At 34.7% G+C, this 24,831-nt stretch overlaps 1 protein-coding gene across 3 annotated transcripts in view; it reads right to left on the reverse strand.

Annotated features, from left to right (window-relative positions):
- The window catches only part of BBS9 (Bardet-Biedl syndrome 9), a 316,361-nt gene that overhangs the window by 226,705 nt on the left and 64,825 nt on the right, over nt 1-24,831 (reverse strand). For 2 of the 3 annotated variants that reach the window (XM_063325516.1, XM_063325515.1), the window contains exons 11-19: nt 22,065-22,141; nt 19,926-19,979; nt 17,335-17,437; nt 16,270-16,374; nt 14,165-14,179; nt 10,920-11,060; nt 8,587-8,682; nt 3,715-3,887; nt 1,417-1,569 (exon numbers count right to left, since the gene is read on the reverse strand). In XM_063325516.1, the coding sequence (XP_063181586.1) occupies nt 1,417-1,569; nt 3,715-3,887; nt 8,587-8,682; nt 10,920-11,060; nt 14,165-14,179; nt 16,270-16,374; nt 17,335-17,437; nt 19,926-19,979; nt 22,065-22,141 (917 nt within the window). The remainder of the gene's footprint in view (nt 1-1,416; nt 1,570-3,714; nt 3,888-8,586; nt 8,683-10,919; nt 11,061-14,164; nt 14,180-16,269; nt 16,375-17,334; nt 17,438-19,925; nt 19,980-22,064; nt 22,142-24,831) is intronic. The other variant, XM_063325517.1, reaches the window with a different exon arrangement.

Consider the following 24,831-nt stretch of genomic DNA (forward strand, 5'->3'; position numbering starts at 1 on the left):
AAGGGGATTCACATCAACAAAGGAAGATGACAAAGGAAATCTACCAAGAAACATGTGAGCTTGCCTAAAACAAAGTTTTCACAAACGTGGCAAAATGTTTGTTCCATTTTTTCTCCGGAAAGAAATCTTTTTCCTCACTCTCCTTTCAACTACACTAGCTCTAACTAAAAAAGCTTACAAAGGTAATTGTTAAGAAAAGAACCCGTCTAATTTTGGTTCAAAGTACCTTATAAAATAAGCTTCTGCAATATGTATCTATTTCAACTGCCTGATTTTTGTCATGTTCTCAGAACTCATCTTTCAATTCAACTGCATAAAAAAAACGGTCAAGCACAACCCAGTTGCTTTTAAATTTAAAGGCAACAGTTCTACACAGCAAGAGCAGACTCAAGAGACTCACTTTTGTTTTATCTTTAGGGCTGATTTAGTCATGCCATTTCAAAGCGTGAAAGAATCACCCATCTATCACAACAATACCTAGTATTTCTTAAAGTAACCAGAAAACCCCCACTTTCAAACTTAGAGCATCTCATAGTTAACTCATTCACAGTAAAGACTGACATAAAGGTGAATCTGACTCACGTGTAATCATACATCAAAAGGCAGTTTTCTCCAATTTAGAGAAATGTTTTCTTAGAGCAAACAGTAAGGAAAAATAGTTTTCCTTAACACCTTTGCTTTTTAATTGTTGTGACATACAACAGCACATAAAGGTAAGTCTTACCAATAAGGAATCTAATTGTGACTGCGCTTCTCTAACAAGGCATGTTAGAAAGTAAAAACAGATCTTCCAACAGAAAAGCACAAAATGCATAAAGTAACTTCTTAGCAAAGGGGACACATCATGAAACAAGGGTTAATCTAACGCAATGCAGGGTTGAGGCAGGAAAAGGAAGAAAAAATGCTTTATTCCTTGTATACTTCCAGTATGGGGATGGTTTAGGAATGGATTTTTTTAAAAACATTGTTCTTCTGCAGCTATCACATTCTGAAATGATTAGAACATAAAATCCCCGTAAGGAAGGACATGGTCAGCCTCAGACAATTTTGTTGTGAATATTACACCAGCCAAGCCATTCCACCAGTTTACAGTGTACCGTAAAATATTTACACAAGCTATGAACTATAAAATACTTTCACATGAACTATAAAATATTTACACTATCAACATCAGTTAGGAAAGAATGATGTGCTGTCAAGCTGGTGTGACCCAGGAGCAAAGATTTTGTGGTCGCAGATTAAATAAAACTATTGCAAATCATCTGGAAAGTTACAGGGAATATTAGGTTAAACAAATTACTGCTTCCTGGTCTCTTGGATGGTAAACGCAACCAGGAAAGCATAGCTTATATGCTTTAAGCTAAGTTTTACCAACAACATAAAGAAAGGTTAGGCTCATAATCAAACTGTACTGACCTCTCTGAATGTTCCTTCTAGCAAGGTGTCCAGATGTTGAAGAGGAGCAGGAGTTTTGTCTTTGAATCGTGTCAGCAATCGCCGCTCAATAGCTCGAAACTGTACAGCCCTTTCAGACAGCAGCTCCTGAAATTTTTCAGCATTCAAACGTAGCTGCAATTTAAGGGTTTTTAAGAATTCAGGTTAAGGGTCATATGCATTATGTATATACATTCCAAATGAAACATGAGAATGACAGTAAAATTTTTGGGAGAGTAGTGTGTATTACTCAAATATGACAATGTAATTTATACCAGTTTCATATTTTACACTCCTCATGAGGCTTATTAACATTTTCAAGAATTATCATTTGTCACTGAAATAAAACCTAATTGTCAACAGCTACAATAATCTGTGAAAATGCATAAATATCTTATCAAGAAGCCTAATAACAAGAGTGAAATTTCACCGCCAGGACCTCAAGGCTTCTTCTTGGTTTGGCGTGCTATTTATGACATATGGACACAGCATATTGGACTTGATATTCATTGCAGTAGAAATTAAATGGTTATTCCCTGAAGCATGGATAAAAGTTCTATATTATGTACTGTTTGAATGACTGCCTTTTTCTGAAGTGAAATCCTTTTTCCTTTTATACATACTGATCAGCTATAGCAACAAACTTTCTTGAAGTGCTCATTCAACTTTGAACAACATTGTACACCAAAAGCCCAGACAATAAGAATTCATCTATTTTTATCTTTTAATCACCTTACCATTTTCCAGTACGTGCCTCTAACACAAAAATCCATAAATAAAGGTATGTCTTTCAAAAAGCTGGGACTCCTCTGTACAGTTGACATGCTGTAACTAGCAGAAGTTACCAAAAGAAACATTAAGACACATAGCTTTCCAGATGTGAGCGTTACGACACACATCCAGTTTAAAGGGCCCAAAAATGAGCAGAAAAATTAAGTTTCCTAAATTTAGGAAACAGATTATATTTAAAAATATGCAAACATACCATTCTGTCAGTACATAATTATGAAGGAGAGCTCAGAGAAGCTACGAGAAAAAGAAACACTATGCAGCTTTTCTAGAAGTAGGAGGAAAAAAGGGACATCTCAGGTAATATTCTCCCAAGCTTGCCAAAAAAGAGTGTGTTGAAACTTAGAGGAATGGAAGCATTAGGATCCCCTTGATAGATCATTTGATACTTTTTAGATCAGATAATTATTGTAAAATTTCAGAAACTTCAAAATAGCCAGCTGCAACATAATTAGATCCTAACTTAGCATTGCAGCAATCACACCTATCTTTCAAACGTCAATGTATTTAAGCTTGTGATACAAATTAATGAAGCCTATGTTTAAGGTATTTCTACAATACCAGTCACTAAAAAAACCAAACTTTTTGAATTTCAAATTAATTGAAAGACTAACAGAATAACAACTCATGAGCTTGAGAGACAGACTTGGGTCTAGGCTGACTCCTTTACAAATCCCAGAGAATCCCAACTACCACTTCCATCTTTCTGTGTGGTGATAGCTCCATCTCACAGAAAAGTTGGCAGCATAAAAGAACATCCAATGGTATTTCTCTTACATACATATGTTGCTGCTTTTGCCCGTTAATGAGTTTAATAGAAATTTTCAAATACCTATTCTCTTTTTTTTTTTTACTGGAAAAGCAGTAGGTGGAAGGAGTGCATATATTTTATTTTATTAGCTATTTCTACAAGCTAGCTGAACTACTGGAGATTATTCATTGTCATCTGCATGACCGAACAGGAAAAAGTAATTACATTTATTTTATATTTGGTCTGGTAAACTTCCTTGAGACTCCAATGCTAATCCTACAAGGGCAGTCAGTTTTTTTTAAAACGTGAAAGGACTTTTTATGTAATTACCAGGATGATTCAGTGAAAAAAAAAATGCTCATGGCTTCATTATTACAGAAGAGTAAAATAGCCCGAAACTAAGGACAAATTTTAGAAACAATTTTACAAATAACATGACGTTAGTGAATAAAGAACCCATGGCTTCTGTACAGGCAGTGAGCAGAAGGGCAAATACTAGTACTATAATTTGTACCATTTGCAGACTGCACACCAGCTACTTGCACTCTGCAAATCACAAGGATTGTTTCAGAGGCGAGGCAAGGCATACTCCGTATGTTAAAAACCGAATGACGACATTTTTCCAGCACTATCTTAGATGCAACTATTTTCTGAAAGCCGAATGCCTGTGATAGCATAGTACTAGCATACGAACAATTTTTAAACTAGAACATTAACGATTCACATATTACATAACATACCTCAAAATGTCTATCGATTAGTTCAAAATATTCTTGCAGGGGTATTGAACCAGAAAAGGTACATGCAAAATCTTTGCAGTTTTGCTTCTTAAAATGTTCCTCGAGTCGAAGCGTGAGCTCTTTTGTTATCAGCCAAAGGTCTTCTAACTGATCACTCTGGATCCTATATCGTTCTTTGAGAACAAGAACAAATACACAACTAATAAACACACATTTAAGCCACACACATTCACTATACAACATAGTTTAGATAACATATAGATTTAACTTGTTAACTGTATCCAAAGTCTATATGAGATTTTTGTAAGAGACACATGTCACAAGTGTTAAAGAAATAATTGCATTTTATTGATGTCAGTCCTAAATACTCTCTCTTTTATCCTAACTTTAACAGGTCATTTTGTAGTAGAAAATGAAAGTATTTCTCGCTTCAGGACTACTTACTTCAGAGTATGAGCCTGTCCATGAAGAACACAAAAGTATGAAGCACTACCATAATAAGGAAACAAGGGAATTACTGGATGATTATAAATCGTAACAACAGTGTCTGCAATTCCCTGCCATAACGCAACCTTAGTGAGCTTTTCTTAGGGTTGGAGGCAGAATCAGGCTCAATTTGCTTTGGACATTGACAGAAACACAGCATCCTAAGCATCTGATAAGAGTGGTAACAAACCAACTCCAATCCACCTAAAATCTTAAATGTCTTTTGGAAATGGTTATTGAGTTCTTAGTTAATACAGTCAATATAATTTTTATTACATCTCTACCTCCTAGGATACCTTCTAGTAGGAAAAGTATTGCTCCAACTAGTCATAGGCAATATTTAGTTGATAGTTTGATGCTTCACTCTAGATACATCTAAAATTAGTAGGAGATTTTTATCCATCTACACACTACGGCTTTGTAAAAATCGCTTAGTGTAGAAGCAAAAGTGGTAATATAAACTGAAGTGAAAGAACAAATCCTGTTAGCCAGTGTTATCTGTCCCAGCAAATTCATTTAACTTATCAATTTTAGTGAATTTCAAATTACCACGCTAGTGGGATGAGATTTTGTTTCTGTTGTTTCCGGTCCACATTTGTACAATCCTCTCTTCAGTTACCAGGAAATCAGAATTAACTATATGTTGAGAGTAAAACACGGTGGAAAATCACAGCAGCATTTTAATTTTCGTTTTCTTTTCAGATAAATACTATCAAACAACAGTTCCTTATTTCTTTTCCCTATTCATCTACCAATACCTTATCCAAACGGATAGACAGAAATGCAGTTATGAGTGAGGAAAAAGAGTTGCTGGGGTTTGATACAAACTAGTTCTTTTTTTGCCCTTGTTAACAAGGTTCACAGTAAATCAAATTAACTAGATTCTTTAGATCTTGAATGTACTTATTTAAAATTTTCTCAACATTAGTAATTCAAGATTGTTTGACTGTACCACTGGCACCATTCCCAGGATACGTATTTCACTGAATAGAGAATGACAAATTCTGTTTACAGTGTAACAGGAAAGAAGCAAGTTTTATTTAAAAACATGCCTGTTAAAGAAAAGAACACCATCTGCTAAAGATAACATTCAACCTAATATCCATTTTTTAAACACTCAGAATGTAATGGCTGGACTTAGTTGGATGTATCATCATACTTTGCCTTAAGTGATTTTTCCTTGAGGGAAATTAGCTCAGATGTTTTCAGGCCAAATCAACAGTCATTCCATTTATAATTGACATATCTAATACATTAATGGTTTAAAATGGATAAAACTAATTTCCTCCAAAATGCACATTTAGTTTCCATACATTGTTTGTTGGTCAATACAAACACAATCTAATTTTACCATGGCCTGAGCAGAGAGCATTGCAGTCATTTGCTTTACATGATGTTCCAGCTCTCAAGAAAGGCAAATTAGATTTAGAAACTGTAGGAAACTGAGAATCTTTAGTTGTACTAAACACACGCTTTAAACAGAAATACAATGAAAAAACTAAAGAAATATCCGTGCTTCTGCTCATCCTGTGCTTTAATACTAGTTACAGAACAAGTGTTAATCCAACCTCTTAGATTTTTGTTAAAATAAGCTCGGTTACAATAGATTTTCAGAAAAGCGGGAGACTGAGGAGGACCAACAGATTACACAGCTTACAAAGGCTTTTAACACTGCAACAGGTTGTCAAACTAACACAACCGCCATTACGAATGGTTGTCTTGCCAGTAGGTTATCTGAAGTCTAGAAGATTCAGTTCACAGCTAGGAAGCCCGCATCAGCAGAAAAGAAGCAAGCCACAACTAGCAGTCAAGCCTTCTTTACACTTTAAAAGACAGTTTTAAAAAATTTCAGGAAAAAAAAAAAAAACCAAACAACATTAAAACCTTAATCTACATGGGGAAAGCTTCTTTTTAATATGTATTAACTGTCAAAATGAACTTCAGGCTGGGCTTCTTTGCAGCAGTGCTCTTGACAGGCTAAAGTAATATCTTCAATTACTACACTGTTCAAAATGGATTTGCTAATACAATTAAAACCAAATGTGAAAACAGAAGTCATTCACATTTGCAGCTTCAGCAGTGAAACCCAACTGAACCTGGAGACTTTCATTCCTACATGCAGTTCTCCCCATTGAGAACTTAAGGTCCATTTGATAAGGGATATGGAAAAATATTTCTTCCATTGTACAAGATTAACTTCTTTCATGGAAAAATAGAAATAAGGATTGATCAGTCCCAATAAACTTTTTTACTTTCGTGAAATCCCATTACTTTTAGTCACTATTTATCTGCACATAATTTTTTTTTTTAAGAACACTTCTGCAATGATAATGCTGCATAAGCACTTTTACAAAGTACAAAACCAGTGTTAAATTACATAGCAGAATAAGGATCTCCCAAATAATACATAATTTCATCTGCATTCATTAGCTCCATAGAAGTTCTGTCCACTCAAGTACAAACATTTTAATATCGTGAAATTCTAGCAAACAATGCTTTTGTATTATGGATAGTCTCTGTTAATAAAAATATTCTGAATTATGTATTAAGTATCAGACCTTTTAAAATATTAAAAAAAAAAGTTTTACTTAGGTAACATTTCAAATAAGCAAAGCACCTAAGAAATTCTGTAACCAACCCAATCCAACCCATTAAGGGGATGCAGGAAACAGGCTGCTAACATGGAAGGTGGCATCAACAACCCATTCGGTTTCTAAAGTAAGGATTCCCAGGCACAAGAAATGAGTAGTCACTCTAAGAGAAACAGACATTTTGAATCTCCTTTGTGAAGTGAACTTCACAAGTAAAGCAGTGTGGGAAAGTTTATAGTAAGACCGCAAGTGTCATTCCTAGCTAGTGAATAAACAAACCTGAGAGGAAAAGCTTGATGGTTTGGGGTGGGGGAATTAAAAGTTATAGCATCACTAGAAGCTAAAACACATTCATTACATAGACACAAGTTTTTCCCTTACACAGCATCTATGCAACTATCTTACATAGTAACTATGCAAAACAAAGTCCAAATGAAAGACTGAAATTGTAATCCAGAAAAGAATAGTTATTTATAAATCCTTTGCATTCTTTAGTTTTCAGAAACTATCATTGCATGTCCAGTTAGTTTAAACTGTTTAAGATCTACTATTTAAACAAATATTAAAAACAAACTAACAATAAAAAGACATGCAAATAATGCCTACGCAAACCAATACAAAGGGATTTGAGCCTTAGAAATGTAAAGTGATTCTTGGTACCATGAAAGTTACTCTCCAGATGGTTTCTGTTTTTAACACATTTGATTACATTAGAAAAGGTATTAAATATTGTCTTATAGCTCACAGCTGACGCCACCAGTATTTATATAACCCATCATGAATACCAATTTTTGAAAACAGTGAGGCAGATTATTCTTGTGTTGAAAGAATTTCACATCAACAAACTAGATTCAGATTTCTCACTCAAAACAGTTTTCATGAAGAATTCACACAGTGTTCCATTTGAACTCTCTGCAATGCGCAATAGGTATTCTAGCTTTTCAATTTGTTAGTCTGCTGTATTAAATGAAGACTTTGTCCTCTGCTGGCAAGGAAAACACTAAACACAATTGAACTGATTTGGTTCCAACGCGCATGCCAAGAAAGAGCTAAGCAAGTTGTGCACCCATACAGGGCAAGACCATAAACTCGGCAAAATGAAGAGAACCAATCTTTTTTTTTAAAGAGCACAAACACACAGGTGGTTGGAACATGACTACTTAATTCATAAACTGCACTGGACCAGGTAACAGCATAGCTACATGCATGTTCTTACATTCTGTAAGCATAATAGGAAGCCTATTGAATCCATAATCCTACACTTCCAAAGACATACAGGCATCTAAAGATAGAGACAGGCATTTACTTAGATGTAGAGAAGCAACTAAGTATGGCCTGATGCCTCATTAAGGTCAAGGATTACTGAAAGTCAGTGGAGAGTTAGAAACCTGGTTTTAGTCCCATTCAAAAATTCCAGTAGATGACTACTTCCAAACACAGATGTTGAAATACCTTTGAGGAAAAGAGTTGTTTTTCCATTATTACAATAACAATATTAATTAATGAATAAAAACATTGCTAAAAACTTGAAGAAAATCCATTTTTTTCAGAGAACTGTCACCATGATGTACTATATCTTGAGTATGATTTTTGGTTTTGTTATAAAATTTTGTGTCTTCCCTAGTAAAGTAACTAGATACTGAGAGGGAATAAGAAACAGTCAGTTAACACTTTGAAACTCCTGTGCGAATTCTCACACGCTTGTGATCCTTATTTGTATGGTCCGCATACTCATTTTGTACATACATTAACTGATGATCAAGCCTCTTTTACATTAATACCAAATAGCACTTACGTGATGTTTTTGAAGCAAGAAGAGTGGTTTTTGACCCAGTTAAAAACTGAAATCCCAGAACATTTGCCTGGTCATCCTCAGACGGATCAACAAAGTCTGAAAGAGAGAGTTGAGCACAGCTTTCTATAATCCGACACAGGTATTCAACAAACCTCAAGCCATAGCCAGGACCATATCAAATTTTGCATGCGCAATTTGGGAAAGGCACTCTGGATGAGGCTGCTCCCCATCTTAGGGCTCATAAGTAAAGAACATCAGTAGTAGTTTGGTATAACCCTCCCTTCATTCACAGGTGGAAACTGAGACGCACACTGTTGTTCTTCCCCAGCCTGGAAACAAAAGGCAGATTTCTCAAAGGTTCTGTCTGTACCATCTAAAAAGAATTGTGATTAGTGTACAGCCCAAAGCCTATCAATCACCTTTTACTGGATGCAAGCTCACCTTTAATTCAGATATTTATGCAAAAATTATGTGGAAATTACCATGAAAATGTTTAAGCACGCTCTCTTTCCACCTTTCAGTACAGAGCACAACAAACATCTAGCTTTCTAAAACTAGCTACTCTGCAAAGTCCATGCATGCCCACCTTCCTTTTCATTCCATGCAGTGGATCATACCAGCTTAAAAGGCCCAATTTTAGAGTACCATATTTTAAAAACTATTCCATGTCACCTCTCCTTCCAACCTTCCCCTAAAAACAAGGCAAAACAGGGAGTAGAAGAGATACAATTTTTATTGAGTACACCAAAAATCCAAAGTTCCTTCACAGATCACATTGTAAACAGCATGGTTCCTCCTCCCTCCCCGCCCCAAAAAAGGGATGAACAGAAATCAGAAGATTTTAATACCTTCTTCTGGAACACATTAGGCCTATGCTTTGTGTTATATTTTCAACAATGCTTCCCCAGGTCAAAAATAAAATACAGTGCTCTATTTTGAAAGCATTATCACTTAGCCATAATGGAAGCCTATGATTAAAATCCTAAAGTGCAGACCTTTGAAAAAAAGTTTCCCTGTTTCAAGTATTACACAGCTCATCATTTGAGAGAAAAGGTATATATACCCGCAAAGTGAAAAACATCAGGCTACCAAAAAACCCAACCACACCTACTCCACTGCTCTCAGACAAATGTACTCTACAAGCTTTTCAAAAAAAGAAGTGCAGCTCCACCTTAAAAATATCATATTAAAGTTGCTGGCCCATCCAGTTCTCAGAAAACTGTTCCAGAACCTTAGTCCTCTGAAGTTCAGAAACTTAATCGCTGCCAGACTGAATTTATTCACAATCACCTTATAAGCCCTGTTTATTCATTTCTTCTTGTGCTAATACGATCGTCTAGATCCATGATAACAGCCACAAAACATTTACTGAAGGCAACTGTATTCCCTTTTTTTGCCTGTGTTTTATTAAGCTAAATGAGTCACTTTCTTTTAATTCTCCTCTTCAAATCCCTAGATAGTGTTCACAGCCTTTTTCTACACTTTTGAGTTTGAATTAATTTTTATTTAATATCAGCAACCAGCACTCAGTGTGCCAGTGCATAGTAACATGATATTAGTTTTCCTGCATGGAAACATTTTGTCTAATGCATCCTCAGTTCTTAATTGTTTGCTTATGATTGTACTATATTGTACCACAGAGTATTCCTGTGGTAACTTCCACCTCCTCTCTCTCTTCCAAATTATGAGCACATAATCACAGCAGATAATATTTTCATAACATTACACTTTATAGTACTCAGTTTCCTCCTCGTTTTTCCAGTCCTAAATGGCATCTAATTTCTCCTTTATACCATTTTAATATTCTCCTGAATATAGAATGTAGCTCAGGTTTGCGCATCAGAAAATATCACTAAGTACATGTCTTCTTTTGGGTCCATGAAGGCTAATGAAATTATTAAATAAGATCAGCTCCAGACCAATATATCAAGAACTCCATAAATCCTCCTCCAAAGTAACTGCACCCCTTACATATAACATTTACCATTTTTGCTTCACCCTGCTTATCTTTTTTTTAAATGAATGCCCATGTTTTCCGGTTACAGAAGATTACAACACCACTGATACAATTTTATGTAAAATGTTTTTCTGGATACATAAGAATTAGATCTATATCATGTCCAGTGGGTAAAGAAATCTGCAGTTTTACCAGAGACAGATATACTAGCCCAGGTGGATTATTACTGAAATATTATGTCATCATTTCTTTCAAAATATACTGTTCAAACATTCTAACATTAGCTTTGTTAATCACCTCATTACCTCACATGGATAAACAATTCCTGTTGGAGTTCCTAACACATTTCCTGTTATTGACAAATTTTAAAACCTACCTGGAAAAATGGTGAGAAAACTGACGGGAGGTTTATTGGTATCAATAGTTATCTTGTGGTTTGCTGCTTTTGAAGGTTGGGCTGGAGAGCAAACTAGCCGCAAAGGCAGCCTGAAGTTACACTGTGCAACTTTCGGTATTCCTAAAATGACAGAACACAGATTCATCTTTCATATCCACATTTTGAATACAAGATACTTCATACTGCTGTCCTCTAAGAGGTGTAACAAGATATTTTTAATGTGATTAAGGAATGTGTTAAAACAAAACCTATGTAAAATTCTCAATTTTTGTTAAATTTTCACCTAAAATACCTTTAAATTTGAATACTTTAAATTATCTTTTCAAGTGAACATTTTCAATTGAATGGGAAAGCCAAATCCACTGCATACCTGTATTTATACCAATTAATATGCAATGAAAATTAACATTTTATTTAGCGTTCTATACAAACAATTCTACTTTAACATAGACAACAACTGTGTGATTACTTTTGATGCTTTGAACACAAAATTAAAGCATGTACATTTTCATCAAGAATATCACAAACTAAATCCTTTTTAAGAACATATTTACTCTTTTTTTTATACTCTTAAATAATGTCTATGCAACCTTTATATCATCTGTCAGAGGTCTGCAGCTTAGAAAAAAAATATATCTAATAGAGATTATTACCCAAAGGTATATTAAATTCTATCTTTCAACTCATTGCATCATAATAAACCAGAACTGTATAACAAACCAGTTACTGCCTTTGGTACTGGGGTCTAATATCATCTGCAATTTTATCAGAACAGTGCAAGAGAAAAGAGAATGTTTTAACACTAACATTTAGAAAACGCTTTCATCAGAATTTATCAAAAATTTGCTCAAACATAAACATTGTTTAAAATTGCTGGCATGTCAGAAATTGCCTGGTATGTTCTATGTGAAAGGTAAAATTGCTAGTCACTGCAGAATATGGAGTTCTTGGTCTTCTGGGCAGCCAGATTATGGGAGTTCTGAGGAGGATTTTTTGATGAAGCAGCTGACAGGGAAACCTTGTTTTGTTTGGGTACAGACTTCATTATAGGCACCAACACTCATCTTATTGAGAATAGTATTAATGTCATAGCAACAATCACTCATTCTCTCCCAAATAACCCATGAATCTCAAACATTAATCCCAACACTCATCTCAGCAGAATTTAACAAACTAGATTTTTAGAGAGACTACAGTTACTGTCATGGATTACATAGAGGCAGAAAACCTCTGTGTAGCTATCAGTCTCATGAATTATCAGTCATGTAAGCTTAGCAGGTTAGTATCAAAATAGAGCTCAAGCATTTATTATTCATCCAAGCAATACTTTTTGCTAACATTTTTATTTGTTTGCTGCTTCATGGATCTCTTGCAATGAAAAATTATTTCTAAGACTCATCTCATGGGAAAAATGCACTAGCGGCTCAGATTCATGCCTCTGTTTGTCAATTCATTAGCTCTTTTGACTGGTTGATAATGCCTCCAAGTAACTATTCTGCAGCAGCTTGTAAAAAACAATATCAGTGTAAAAGGAGCAGAAAGCTTAAGACAAATCCTCAAAAACAGGATATCCCTGGGTTCCAAGGAAAATTCCTAAAAAAATACTTCCCAATAAGCCCGTGACCTTTCAGAATGATTCATTCAACTGTATCTTCATCATCTGATGGGAAAATTAAAATCTTTTCTTGATCTCAACATAAAACAAACATCTTATTATTGAACTTTGATATGGAGACTTATCAACAGGAAAAAATCAGTGACAAAACTAGCCAAAAAGGTTTTGAAATATTTTTATATTTAAAACAAGATGGTTTTCTTCTTGTTTCAAGTCAGCTTTTCCTAGATAGTCCGCTCTCAGTTTGCCTCATCTTAAACACAATTTTTCAATAATTCAGAAAAAAGTCAAATCAAAACTAAATCAAATAGAATCTGGCTTTGGGACGGGAAAAGAGGACACTGGGGAGATTTCCAGTTGTTGAGTCCAAAACAAGTATATATAAGAAAACCAAACTAAAAAGCTCCAACAAAAATTATCACTACAGTGAAAAACTCATTCTGGGAAATGCTTTCAGAGTATTTCAGAATTTTAAATGGTAGCAATGAAACACAAAGCAGTAGCAAAGTGTGGAAGCCAGAACTTCCTCAGTCCTCAATCCTTATGTCTAGTAATATATCTCACTTCATCTAGAGTTGTGACACATTGCACGATATACAATTTTAGCACTGTAATAAAGAAAAAAAATGTGAAAAAAAAATCAGATTCTCTTCTAATCTGAAACACAACAGAAGTTTTGTAACATCATCTCATAAATTACTACTATTTAAAGGCATACTGTGCATTTACCTGATAAAAGTAATAAAATGGTTACATGCATCGTCATTATGATTTCACTTCCAAATTACTCATGCATTCACGTTAATTATATTTGAAACATAACATTGATGTACATGATAAATAACAGTAAAGCTCAGATCTCTAGTTTAGGATGTTAAATATTCAGCGAATTTATGCTTTTTCTGGTACTGATGACCCTGAATTTAACTAGTCCAATGCACCTCACAGTAACCCAAATAGTTTCCAAAAAAAAGTTTCCAGTCCTGTTTTGTCTTTTAATTGTATCTTTTGCAAGTATCATATCTACCACAATCACAGCTAAGTTTTGTACTCCTGGTATTCTTGGGTGGAAAGCAGCCTTTTAGCCTTGAATAAGATGTTTCCAATCGTAATTGGAATGAAGAGATGTTAAGTGACATCATTCTCAGACCTACTCAGTCCAAACAACATAGCATTAGCTACAAATCCTTACTAGCTGTTTTAAGTTGCATCAAAAAAGCTATAATTTAGCTGCCTAAGCTCTTGCTGAAATTTGAAAAAAAAAAATAGCTAAAAATATGGTAAAGAACATACAATTGTGTTTTCCATTTCCAATCTCAATGCAGAAGGCACTTAATACTTTGCAAAATTCCTATGTTACATACAAGAGAGTGCAACATACTTCACCAAGAAATGTCTTTACTACTTTCTGTTTTCCCCATGGGTAATTGTCATCTTATGTCTAAGCCTCATTTACTTACAATTTTCTCAAATATTCACACCTTCATAGCATCAATAAGAACTTAAAGAAATAATAGGTAAAATAACAGCTCCCTTCCAAATCTGCTTTATTCAGCATATGCTATCACTCATGAAACCATTCAAAATTCCCATTTTTTCCATCACTCACCTTCAGGATTGAGCTCTACCGTATAACCAGCAACGGGACAAAAGGAAAAAAAAAAGAAAGAATACATAAGATGCCAGTCAAATAAAAAAAAAAAAAGGAAATATAGTAAGAGTTTTTAAAGAACTTAAGCCACATTTGTGAAGTAGAAAATACATAAAGACATAATACTAGCCAAAAAACAGACAGGAGACCACATTCATCAACAGTGCAATCCCATCCAACTGAGTGACTCATTAACCTTCAGCTGTTTGAATCCCACAAGACACCCATATTTGTGGCCAAATCAGTGTATCTTAAAAAACAAAAGAGGAAAAAGTCTCTATTCAGATAAAATGAAGCCACAAAGGCACTTAATTCTTGTTTACCAGTATATTACACTTAAGGATTTGATTGCCTTGTACAAATAACACTAGTATTTGTATGTAACTGAATAGAATTATCCCAGCTTAATAACTTAAATGAATATCCAAAAATTTACCAAGATCTTAATTATGCTCCTTTATTTAGAAGTCTTCCAAATTCTACCATTAAACCTAAGTTTTTAAAATCTCTTCTGCAGTTCCCTAATTCTGTTAGATGTTATGTCCTCTGGGGATTTTTTTTAACTGCATATATAACAATCAAACATACTTAAGATACAAGATTTCTTTACTTCCCTAACCAAAAGGTTTGCAAAATCCAACCTAATACCTAAAACAAAAGCATAAGTGTAACAAGTATCACCTGAAAGAAATACGTTAATTTGCCAGTGAGAAATACCCGTGGATAGTCTGGTCTTGACAAGCAAAATCACAGAAGCAAGACCAGCAAAACAAAAAGCAGGCTTTCAAAGTCAGAGGATCCAAGATACTCAAAAAGTCTACTACCTATACAGTTGTACCACAAAACCTGTCTAAAGGCACATCGCTAGATTGGACACGTATGAAGGTACAGCAGCTCATTCACAAGGCATAAGCAGCCAGAGTCACAACACAGAGGGACTGAAGTTGTACAAGCTGTTTATGCCAGCTCTCAAGAAAAAGGGAGGAGCATCCTTTTCTCTCCACCCTCTGCACATACCTGCAAGCCTTGTCTAAAGGGGGTAAGATGAAGTTCTTTAAAAACATGTTCAGTTTTGTCTAGAAATATACATTTCAATCATCACACACAGCCTAGACTATCATCATAAACACAATGCTTCAAGTGAGAAGTGATGTGAACCAAATGCTTAAATAAAAGTGTATACATAGGATAAGGTACTCAAGACCACCGCCCTTCGCAGAAGCCCTAACTCCACATGCTTTTCTTTGATGCCAGTCTACTCCATGTCACTCTTCCCTTTGTGCTGGCACAGTTCTGTGTTTGCACAGTGAACCAAATCATCAAATCTGGCTGAGAAATAACTGTTGATTGTGTGAGCACAACAGGGGAGGAGGTGCAGGAGCAAAGCCAAGCAGCGAGAAGTGAAGAACAGACAGCTTAAACTTGTTTATGCTGCATTTAACTTAACGTAGAAGCCCTGCCTAAATACAGTTTCTCAGTAGCCTGACACAGTCACAAGGCTGTGTGTAGAAAACTAAGCTAATCAGTCTTCAGTTATGGATAGCAGGGTAAATTTACATATTCTGTCACCAGGGTCATTAGGGCATTATATAACAGAACAACTTAGTTCCTATTCCTGTGGGTTACTTTATTTGTTTAGAATGAATATGTTCAACTGTGAAAAGGAAAGTGAGGAATAATCCCTCCCGATGCTTATTCAAATCTCTTCCTCTGTGGGAAGGTAGTTACTGTCACATTTGTTGGCAGCCCAGAAGGCTGAATAGTTATAAACATGTAATTAACATGTGGACCCTTAAAGAGTAGAACAGAGGCAAACTGATAGGACAGGGTGGGAAAGCTTGTACAGCTGTTTCCCAAGCTATAAGCACATGATTTTACCTCTATAAGACAAATTACATAATGACACTACATAAAATATTAACTAAAATTGGAATCTAGACTCTGATACACATTATTTCTTTAATTAGTACTGCCTTCAATATATTTCAAAAGAACATTTGGAAGACATGTGAGGAAAAAGACATAAAAAAAGGCAGTTTAATTTGAAATCTCCAGCAGCTTACCTGTTGGTATATTATATGAAACCACACAATTTCCTTCTAGTTCTGATGGAGAACAATTCCCCTTCAAAAAGACAGACAGGACGACGGTTTCAGATGAATCTGGGTCTAAAAACAATCCAAAATTAAATCAAGCAATAAGAGCATCCAAATGAAAGCAACACACTTTCTAGCACTTTGGGAAATGTTCTACTAAATTATGATAGTTGTTTCCATCAGTTCACCTTTATCAAACCACTGGATATGCTTTTTTTAAAATCCATAATTTGTAAAAGGCAAACTAGTCTCTCCAACTTGGAACTATGCTGAAGCATAACCAATAAAACGATTCAGGACACTGAACACAGAGAATATCAAACCAAATGCAGTTTTATAGGGTGATTTTAATATTTTACAAAGCCATCAGCCCTTTGCTCCTGTCACACGTTGCAAAAACATACAAACTATCCTTTCAGATGAGATCAGCGGTCAATAAAAGCCCTGTTTCAATAGTGACCATTACTGCACACTTCAGAACAGGAATGGTCTACAGTCCCAACTGAGGCAGCAGGACACACACCTCTGCTCTTCAGCTCCACTTAGTCTTCAAGGCAATCCCACCTGCAGTCTTATCAACAGAGCTGGAAAAAGGCTAGAATCACCAAATAATTGATGCTAAATTGGGAGCATACGCTAGACTGTCCACAGGTAAACAAACCTTCTGTCTCTGGTTTTAGCTCAGCAGTGCCATTTCTACGTAAACAGAATTGCCAGCAAAACAAAATGCCCCAGCAAAAGTACCACACAATAACTGATTTTTTTCTCTCCATCATGCAGCTGCCACCCTGCCTCTCCTCACCTGCCACGCATTATACCGTAATCAAGGAAGCAACTGCATTCCTTTCTACTTACTTTTCCTCCACCAAGCATTATCTAGAAGCTGCAGAGTGCAGGCAAGGCAAATTTGTAATTGCTTTAACTGCAGTATATCTGCAACAACGCACTCGATAGAGGCTGGACTATACCTTTCAAACATACTCAGAAAAAGTAATATGATACAATAGCTGTAATGGTACTATAATAATTTACCTAAATCATCAAAGACGAACTGGTCACAGGTCACTGCTAATGGAGCTTGTACACACACTGCCAGGTTTGGTTTCTGGGCAGTCACTCTGCTCTGTATTGTTATCTAAATCAAGTGACATACATAAGTATTTAGAGGAAGCAACAAATTAATCTCTGTATAGCAGAAAACAAACATAACTAGCAAAAAGATATGAAAAACCTGCAAAGAGCAATTCAGCAATATCTAAGAACTTCAAATTTCAACTTCAAAACCAGTATTTTCCTTTTGGAAACACAGTAACTTGAAAGGCTCCAAAAAACTGAGGGGATTTCTCATGTTCTTTGTAATTTTAACCCAAGACAAACTAATGCTAAAAAGTGTTAATTAAAATGTTAATATTTTACAAGTGTCATGTGCATTTGTTCTAATGTAAATGAAACTAAAATGTTGCCTCTTTTAGGTGATTAAAGTAAAAAACCAAAACTAATAAAAAGGCGGCTAACCAAAGGAATTATTTCCTTTAACTGCAAAGAGCAATGCGTAGTCTCCTGCATAACTTCAGAGTCAAGTTCTATTTGGTTTTTTTACTGCAAACTAATTCTAAAATTCAATATACAGGATACCCAGCATAACTACAACTCTAGATTATGAGATCTGATCTAACCATAAACCTGGAGTTGTCACTAGTTGCTTCTATTATAGACAGTTATTTCTCTGCAAAACCAATGGATATCAAAAGACCTTCCTTAACTCAGATCTAAAATGAAAGTATAGTGGTGACAGACATCTGAATGTGGTCTGTATACTCATATCTAGTAACTTTTGTCAGTATTTAATTTCATTAAAACTTTTCCGACAGGCTTGTCATTGCTGTAAAATTAAATTTAAAATTTAAGTTTTTAGTATAAAAATAAGCATCACAAATTCAGGAAGTTTTTTTTAGAGCACAGTGCATTGCCAGCAGATTTTTCGGGTACAACAGCCACCACTACAATGGACAAATAATATTCATTAACAATATTACCCTATGTTGCAGAAAACATGCAAGGTATACCTATACATTGGTTGCAGCTGTGCAATTCAAGAAAATATTTAATTTTAAAATTTATCAAAATTGCTCTCAACCTGTCAAATTCAATGGTTAAGTTCAAATTAGTCTGACAGGAGTCATAACATGCAACCACAATATACAATTATTTCTTACTTTCCTAAGAACGGACGCTTATAACTTTGTAAATATTAAAGAGTTGAATCAATTAATTAAAAGGACTTTCCCATCAACTGCAGTTAATTAGAATGGAGATATATGAAGACCAATTAAATGGACTTATCACAGGAAAAAACAGAACGCATAACTCCTACATTTACTATTTTTGTTTCATTAAGAGGTATAAGATGCATAAACAATAAAACAAAATAGAGAATTATAAAGTCTCCATTAGAAAGGTTATCAAACACATAAACACATCCATGCTCATTTTCAATAGTGTTTGCCATTGGCCTTACAATAGTAATAATGAGCAGATGCTGGAGAACAATGGGAGTTACCCGTGTTCTCAATACTGAAATCATAACCGCTCTCCAAAATTGAATTTAGCAATGATAAACACAATACTTTCTTCTTTAATAACTTGCTTATGCAATATATTGTCTCAACTGTAAACTAAAAGTTGATAAATTCAAACCTTTCTGGAAGTAATTTAAATTTACATGACATATTTCAAGGTACCCTTATATTCACAAACAGCCTGATTTAAAGTCCAGCGCGATTCATCTGAACTTCTGTGAGCAGAACTGTTATAGACTATCTGCATTAGCATTTATCCTGTATCATTTTAGCATATAAAAATGCAGAGAAAGATATTGGACCAAGTACAGCTAAACCACAACAGAGGAAGGGAATTTCGTTCAATATATAGTCCAGTTACCCTACGAACTTTTCACTCAAGACAGAGGGAGAACTTGCAAGGTTCTCAAAAATAAGGCTCCGTTGATATTCCTAGAAGATGCTCTCAAACTCAGAAATAAAAATCATGATCCTTTTTAGGCAATACTGAGGAAAAACTACACTTGCACACATATGCATGCGTACGCACACACACATACTTTCTTTAGAATCTACTACAGGCAGCAGCTCTCAAGGAGGACTGCAATGATGTTAACTTTCAAATTAGATTTTCCTAGCATTTTTTTTCTCTACTGAAAGCTATGAAAGTCTTTTTACAAAAGAAAGTCTATTTTTGTTTATTGACAACTAAAAAGGCAGCTGAAGATAAAAACTTCACATTTCGAGTAACCAAACATTTATTCCCTTTGAAAAGTGTTGGAAAAATTATTCTTATACCTTCAAAAACAATTTCATTCCATCTGAATAATGTTTTTGTGTCTGCTTCTTAATAAGCCTATCAAAAATAAAACTCCAGTCACTTTCTGCCTTCAGCAGAAGGCTTGTTAGAATGACACCTTGTCATACTACAGAGAAGAATTACACATATATTGCATTTCAAATTTTACTCATTTTCATGATCTAAGTGAAACACACAGAAAGTGACAGGTTTATTAAAATTTGCCACCTCTATTTGAATGGTACTGTTTGAGTTAGGCACAGTACCTTTACTGTGACTGATGGTACGGCCTCTGCTTTTACCTCACTGTCAATGGCTTGCTGTGAAGAAAAAGACGAAAACAGAGTAAATTCAATATTACACATGAATGAGCGAACACAATGAATGCAATATTACTTTCCTACCATCAACTTGGTAAACAGGGAATTAACGGTAAAGGATTATCATTCCTGTGACAGATTAAAATACACAAAATACATTTCTGAGCTCCTTCTGAAAATGTAAAGCCTCTGTTTGAAATTGCCTGCAAAAGGGATAGCAAAAGGTCATGAATGTTGTGTATATAAGAAACTAATACACTTTGATGTATATATGAATATTTGATACTGTTTTGTTTGGCACAGTACTTTCCACCGTATATTTATTTAAATTCTGGAAATACCTCCTGTTATTCAGTAGGGAAAGGTGACTTCCAATCTGCCAATATATTATATACACACCATAGTGTGTATTATAGTTTCTTATAATCAGAAACATATTTTGAACTTCAAAAGAAAATTACAGCGGGCATCTTGCTACTCCTGCTAATTTATATTGCAATAGGCAATTCCATCTAATTCAAAATTCATCTTGAACTTACAGTCTATTTTAAAAACTTATTTTATGCTTACATTTCATTTTGCAACATGTCAGTCCCTACAGTTTAAGAAAATGCTCCTGTGTGTTTAAATTATTTTGTTTTAAAGGAAGTTGGTAGGTTCTCTGGGTTCTAGAAATAGGACCTTCATTTGTACATTGTGTATATTTTTCAGTTAAAAAAACACAGCTACTTTCATACTGGCTTGTTACGCTCACTGTCTCTGGTGACCAGTGACCCTGAAGCAATAGCAGAGGTGCAAAAAGATTGAGCCTTACCATATTCAGCTTTCAGAAACCAGCTGGACTTCCTGGATCAGAGGTCATACACAGGGGGTGGTGTTAAATAATCAGCATGGCCCTCCACTTGCTTATCTTATCCATTTTGATACATCTATATCCTCTTTGCCTTTACCACACACATCGCAATTTAAATCTTTCCACAAGTGCAGAATTAGCATCTGCAAGTCTGTAGTTTCCAAGATCACTGCAGAAGCCCTAAAATTGTTCCCAATTGCTGCATCAATCCTTCCCCATGAAGTATCTTATCAGATTTTTCCTTTCTAGATGGCTACTGAAGGAATCCCCAGGAAAGTCTACCTCACAGGGAACTAAGACATACGGACAGCCTTGGGAAACAGAGATTCAAGGCTGTGGTTCAATTGATATATTGAGTTACTTATCTGTGAATCAGACTGGGCATCTGGAAGGTTGAGGGAATGAGCACAGCAGCATTAGAGCATTCTACAGACCCAACAGTTCTAAGTGTTGTGAGCAGATTATTGCAGCTAGCCAAGGCCATGTCACACTGTCCTTTTTTCCACAGGCAAATGCTAGGACACTAGCACACACTATAAAGAGGTCCCTTTATCAAAGAAGAATACAGGTAACAGTAGTAATAACAACAGAGTTTAAATAAATGTATCAAATATACAAATAAAAGTATTAAAAAGGAGCTCCTTGGGTATTTTTTTTTTAACAGTAAGTAGCCCTGAAAATCAACTTTGCAGAAATTAGTGGCCAGAAATGACTAAATTACAGATGTTCCACTGCAATGAGTATGTTATACAATGTTAAAGTGAAAAGTTTTAAGAGACAATATAAGCTCTTCTGAATCTTAATTTGAATTAATTTTTATAAACTACATATGTATACAAGATAAATAAACTAATTAGGCTGCTACACCAGAGAATATTGAATGATGCCTTGCCAGAGAAAGATTACTTCTTACAAAGCATCTTTGAGAGGTTCATGTACCCTATCTTTAAAAGATCCACAGGGTGACACTTCTGCTGTTCCCCCCCACACTATTAACTGCTCACCATTACAAATTCTAAAGATCCCCAAGACAGAAGATACTAAATAATTTAATAATTCTAGCTAAAATCATTAACAGAAGTATGCTTTAATTGATGAAAAACTGGGGGCTATGCATAAGCTCAGTCACACTAACATAAATATGTAATAACCACTATCCATGGTCAACCATTATTTACTCATGTATGAAACCAATGTTTTCAGAGTAGTTTCCTTTTTATACAGGTACATACAGATTCTGCATCCAAATCGGGCGAAACCTCTGCTGTGACAATTAGATCTCTGTGTTTTTCAGATTTGGGCAAAATATCTGAAAGAAAACAAGAAAGTAAATCAGCTATCCTTTAACAAACATGCAGCTACATTTCTAAAAATAATACAATTTCAACAGCATGAAGTTTCAGACTTACATCATTACACCTACTAGTGTAAAGGAAAAAAAGTAACAATGCATATGATTTTTGAACAAAGAAACTTCCCAATTTTATAAGATTTCTACAGACAACCTAAACCTGGATCACATTCTGGATATCTGATTGATGTACAAAAAAGGATTTAGATGCATTCTATAACAAGATTTTATACCTACTATCTATGATCTTCAGAGACTGTAAGGAATTTTTAAACCTTTATCCTCACATGCATATCCTAATACAACTCTAATAAACAACTATCTCCAAAATACACACCACACATCTCACTGCACTTTCATCTAAAGAATCTGATAATGAGTATGTTAGACACAGAAAGATTCTGTTCATAATAGTGTAAAATTAAAATAGATTTTAGAAATTTCACAGCATTAAGAAGGTATAGGAAAGTTTTATGTACAGAACATCATGTGGGGCTTGGTTACAATATATCACCTGACGATTTCCAGGACTGTCAACATACAAGGCAAAGAATGCCATAAACTCATGTATATCCATGATATAAAACCTTATGCAGATTCACACATATAAAGACGTTGTAAGGATTAAAAGCCAGGCACTTAAATACCATGAAGAATTAAGTTACATAATCTTCTCTTAAGAGTCCAGAATTCCAACTCTAAGATATTTGCATTTTTCTGAAAAGCATTTTTATTCCTTAGTTCTAACTGTATTGGAAAAAGAAAAACCCAAACAGGAAATGTATAGTTCCTAAAGTAACAAACAGTAAAGACTTAATGTAAAGGGGAAATTAACATATTAATTGAATAATTGAGAGCATGAGCACATTAGGAAAGCTGCAAGAATTTTATTACACATAGGGTTCTGAAAATTACCCAGAACTAGTAGGCAGCACATTATCTCTTTCTAAAAAGAGGGTCAAGGGAAAAGATTATGATGAAGACAGAAAATATGTTTTAATTTTCTTGTGTTCAGAGAAAAATGCCTTCCTTTAGTACAAGGAAAAAAAGCAAAACGAAAACACGTTCCTCCAATAGACCTAGCAAAGAAGCCTAGGCCTGTTTCATACTGCCTCAACTGCACACAACTGTTCCTGCCAATCACACATAGCTCAGGACAATCCATTCCACTTGCACAGATAAGAAAATATCTTCCTTTTCTATCCCTTCTTAACCATTTTTCTTTAGGTTGCTTCTTCCAGCAAACTATGAAGTTCGGTTATGTCATACAGTCATTTTTCTATTAGAAATAGGACAGAGATCACAACCAAAGTTTACATATAAGTATCAGCTTTTTGTTACTATTAAACTGAGCCAAAACACCTATGTTTAATCACTTATGTCATCCAGGCTGATGCGAGTAACATTAGATTTAAGTTAGTATGACAGTTAAGATTTTAAAATATTTCATCAGTTTATAATTTAAATCCTTATTCTTCAAATGTATAAAGCAGCTTAAGTTCAACAGTTTAATGGTCAGCACTGGACAGAAAAACATGACATTTATGGAAATAACTACTCTAGGATATTTTTTTTTTATATGATGACCTAATTCTAAATACCTTCCATGTTTGGAAGTCAAAATGAAACAAAGAAAAATTATTTCCATATAAGGGTATATATTTTCAAAACACCACAAGCTCTTACTGCACAAATGGTGAATCCAAAAGACAGAAAAGTCAATGGCTCGTTTTAAAGATCGTGCTTAGGAGTAACTTAACGGTGACCAGTGTTCAAGACTGTTTGGTATTCAACCAGGCACGATTAGCAGGTATTTTAAGACTAGCTGATGTTCTAAGAATAAAGCCAAAATGAAACGACGCCAAAACATCTGAAGCTGAAAGGCATTCTTCATAAGTAAATGTTTTCTTGTAAAAAAAGATTTTCTCACAAGTTTTACAACCAGTTAGAGCCAAACACAACATCATTAGAGCATCTTTCCACAGCAAAAACAGCATTCAAAAACACTCATCTGAAAACACCACTGTAACACCTTAGATCAGCTTAGAAAGACTGAGGAAGAAAAAAAACGAAGAGGAAGAGAGAATGGGGAAAACAGCAACAATTTTCACGGTAAACTTGTTAATCATAAAATGACACTTATTAGAAAAGTTATAAAGGACAGCTATGTTTCCTTTCTCTCTTTATAGATCTTCCACACTATGTTAAAATCAACAAACAAAAGCTGATTCACTTCAAATGGTTTTATTCCTTTCATCATGCTTTTCTTTCCTTTGGCTATGATAGCTGGACAAAGCTGTCAAATACTTATAAAGAAGGGCTGTGGTAAAAATCAATGGAATTTATCCACGTTTACATGCTTAAATAACAAATTACGGGATTTATAAAACTAAAAAACTGATATTAGTCTATAACAATAATGGACAAAGTTATATACAATTACGAAAAGGAAATCTTTGTGCTGTAGAATCAAGCTCACGACTGCAGATAAATTATTTCTTATTTCTAGGGATTTCAACTGTGAGCTTTTTTGCTCCCTTTTTCACACAGAAAGATACAACTATTTCTTTAATGCATTTTAAGAACATGCTAACTATCACCAGGAAAAGATTTTAATTGGTTCTTTCTACTGGTCCAAGATTTTTCCA

This window comes from Chroicocephalus ridibundus, chromosome 2 (genome assembly GCF_963924245.1).
Source record: "Chroicocephalus ridibundus chromosome 2, bChrRid1.1, whole genome shotgun sequence".
Taxonomy (NCBI): Eukaryota; Metazoa; Chordata; class Aves; order Charadriiformes; family Laridae; genus Chroicocephalus; species Chroicocephalus ridibundus.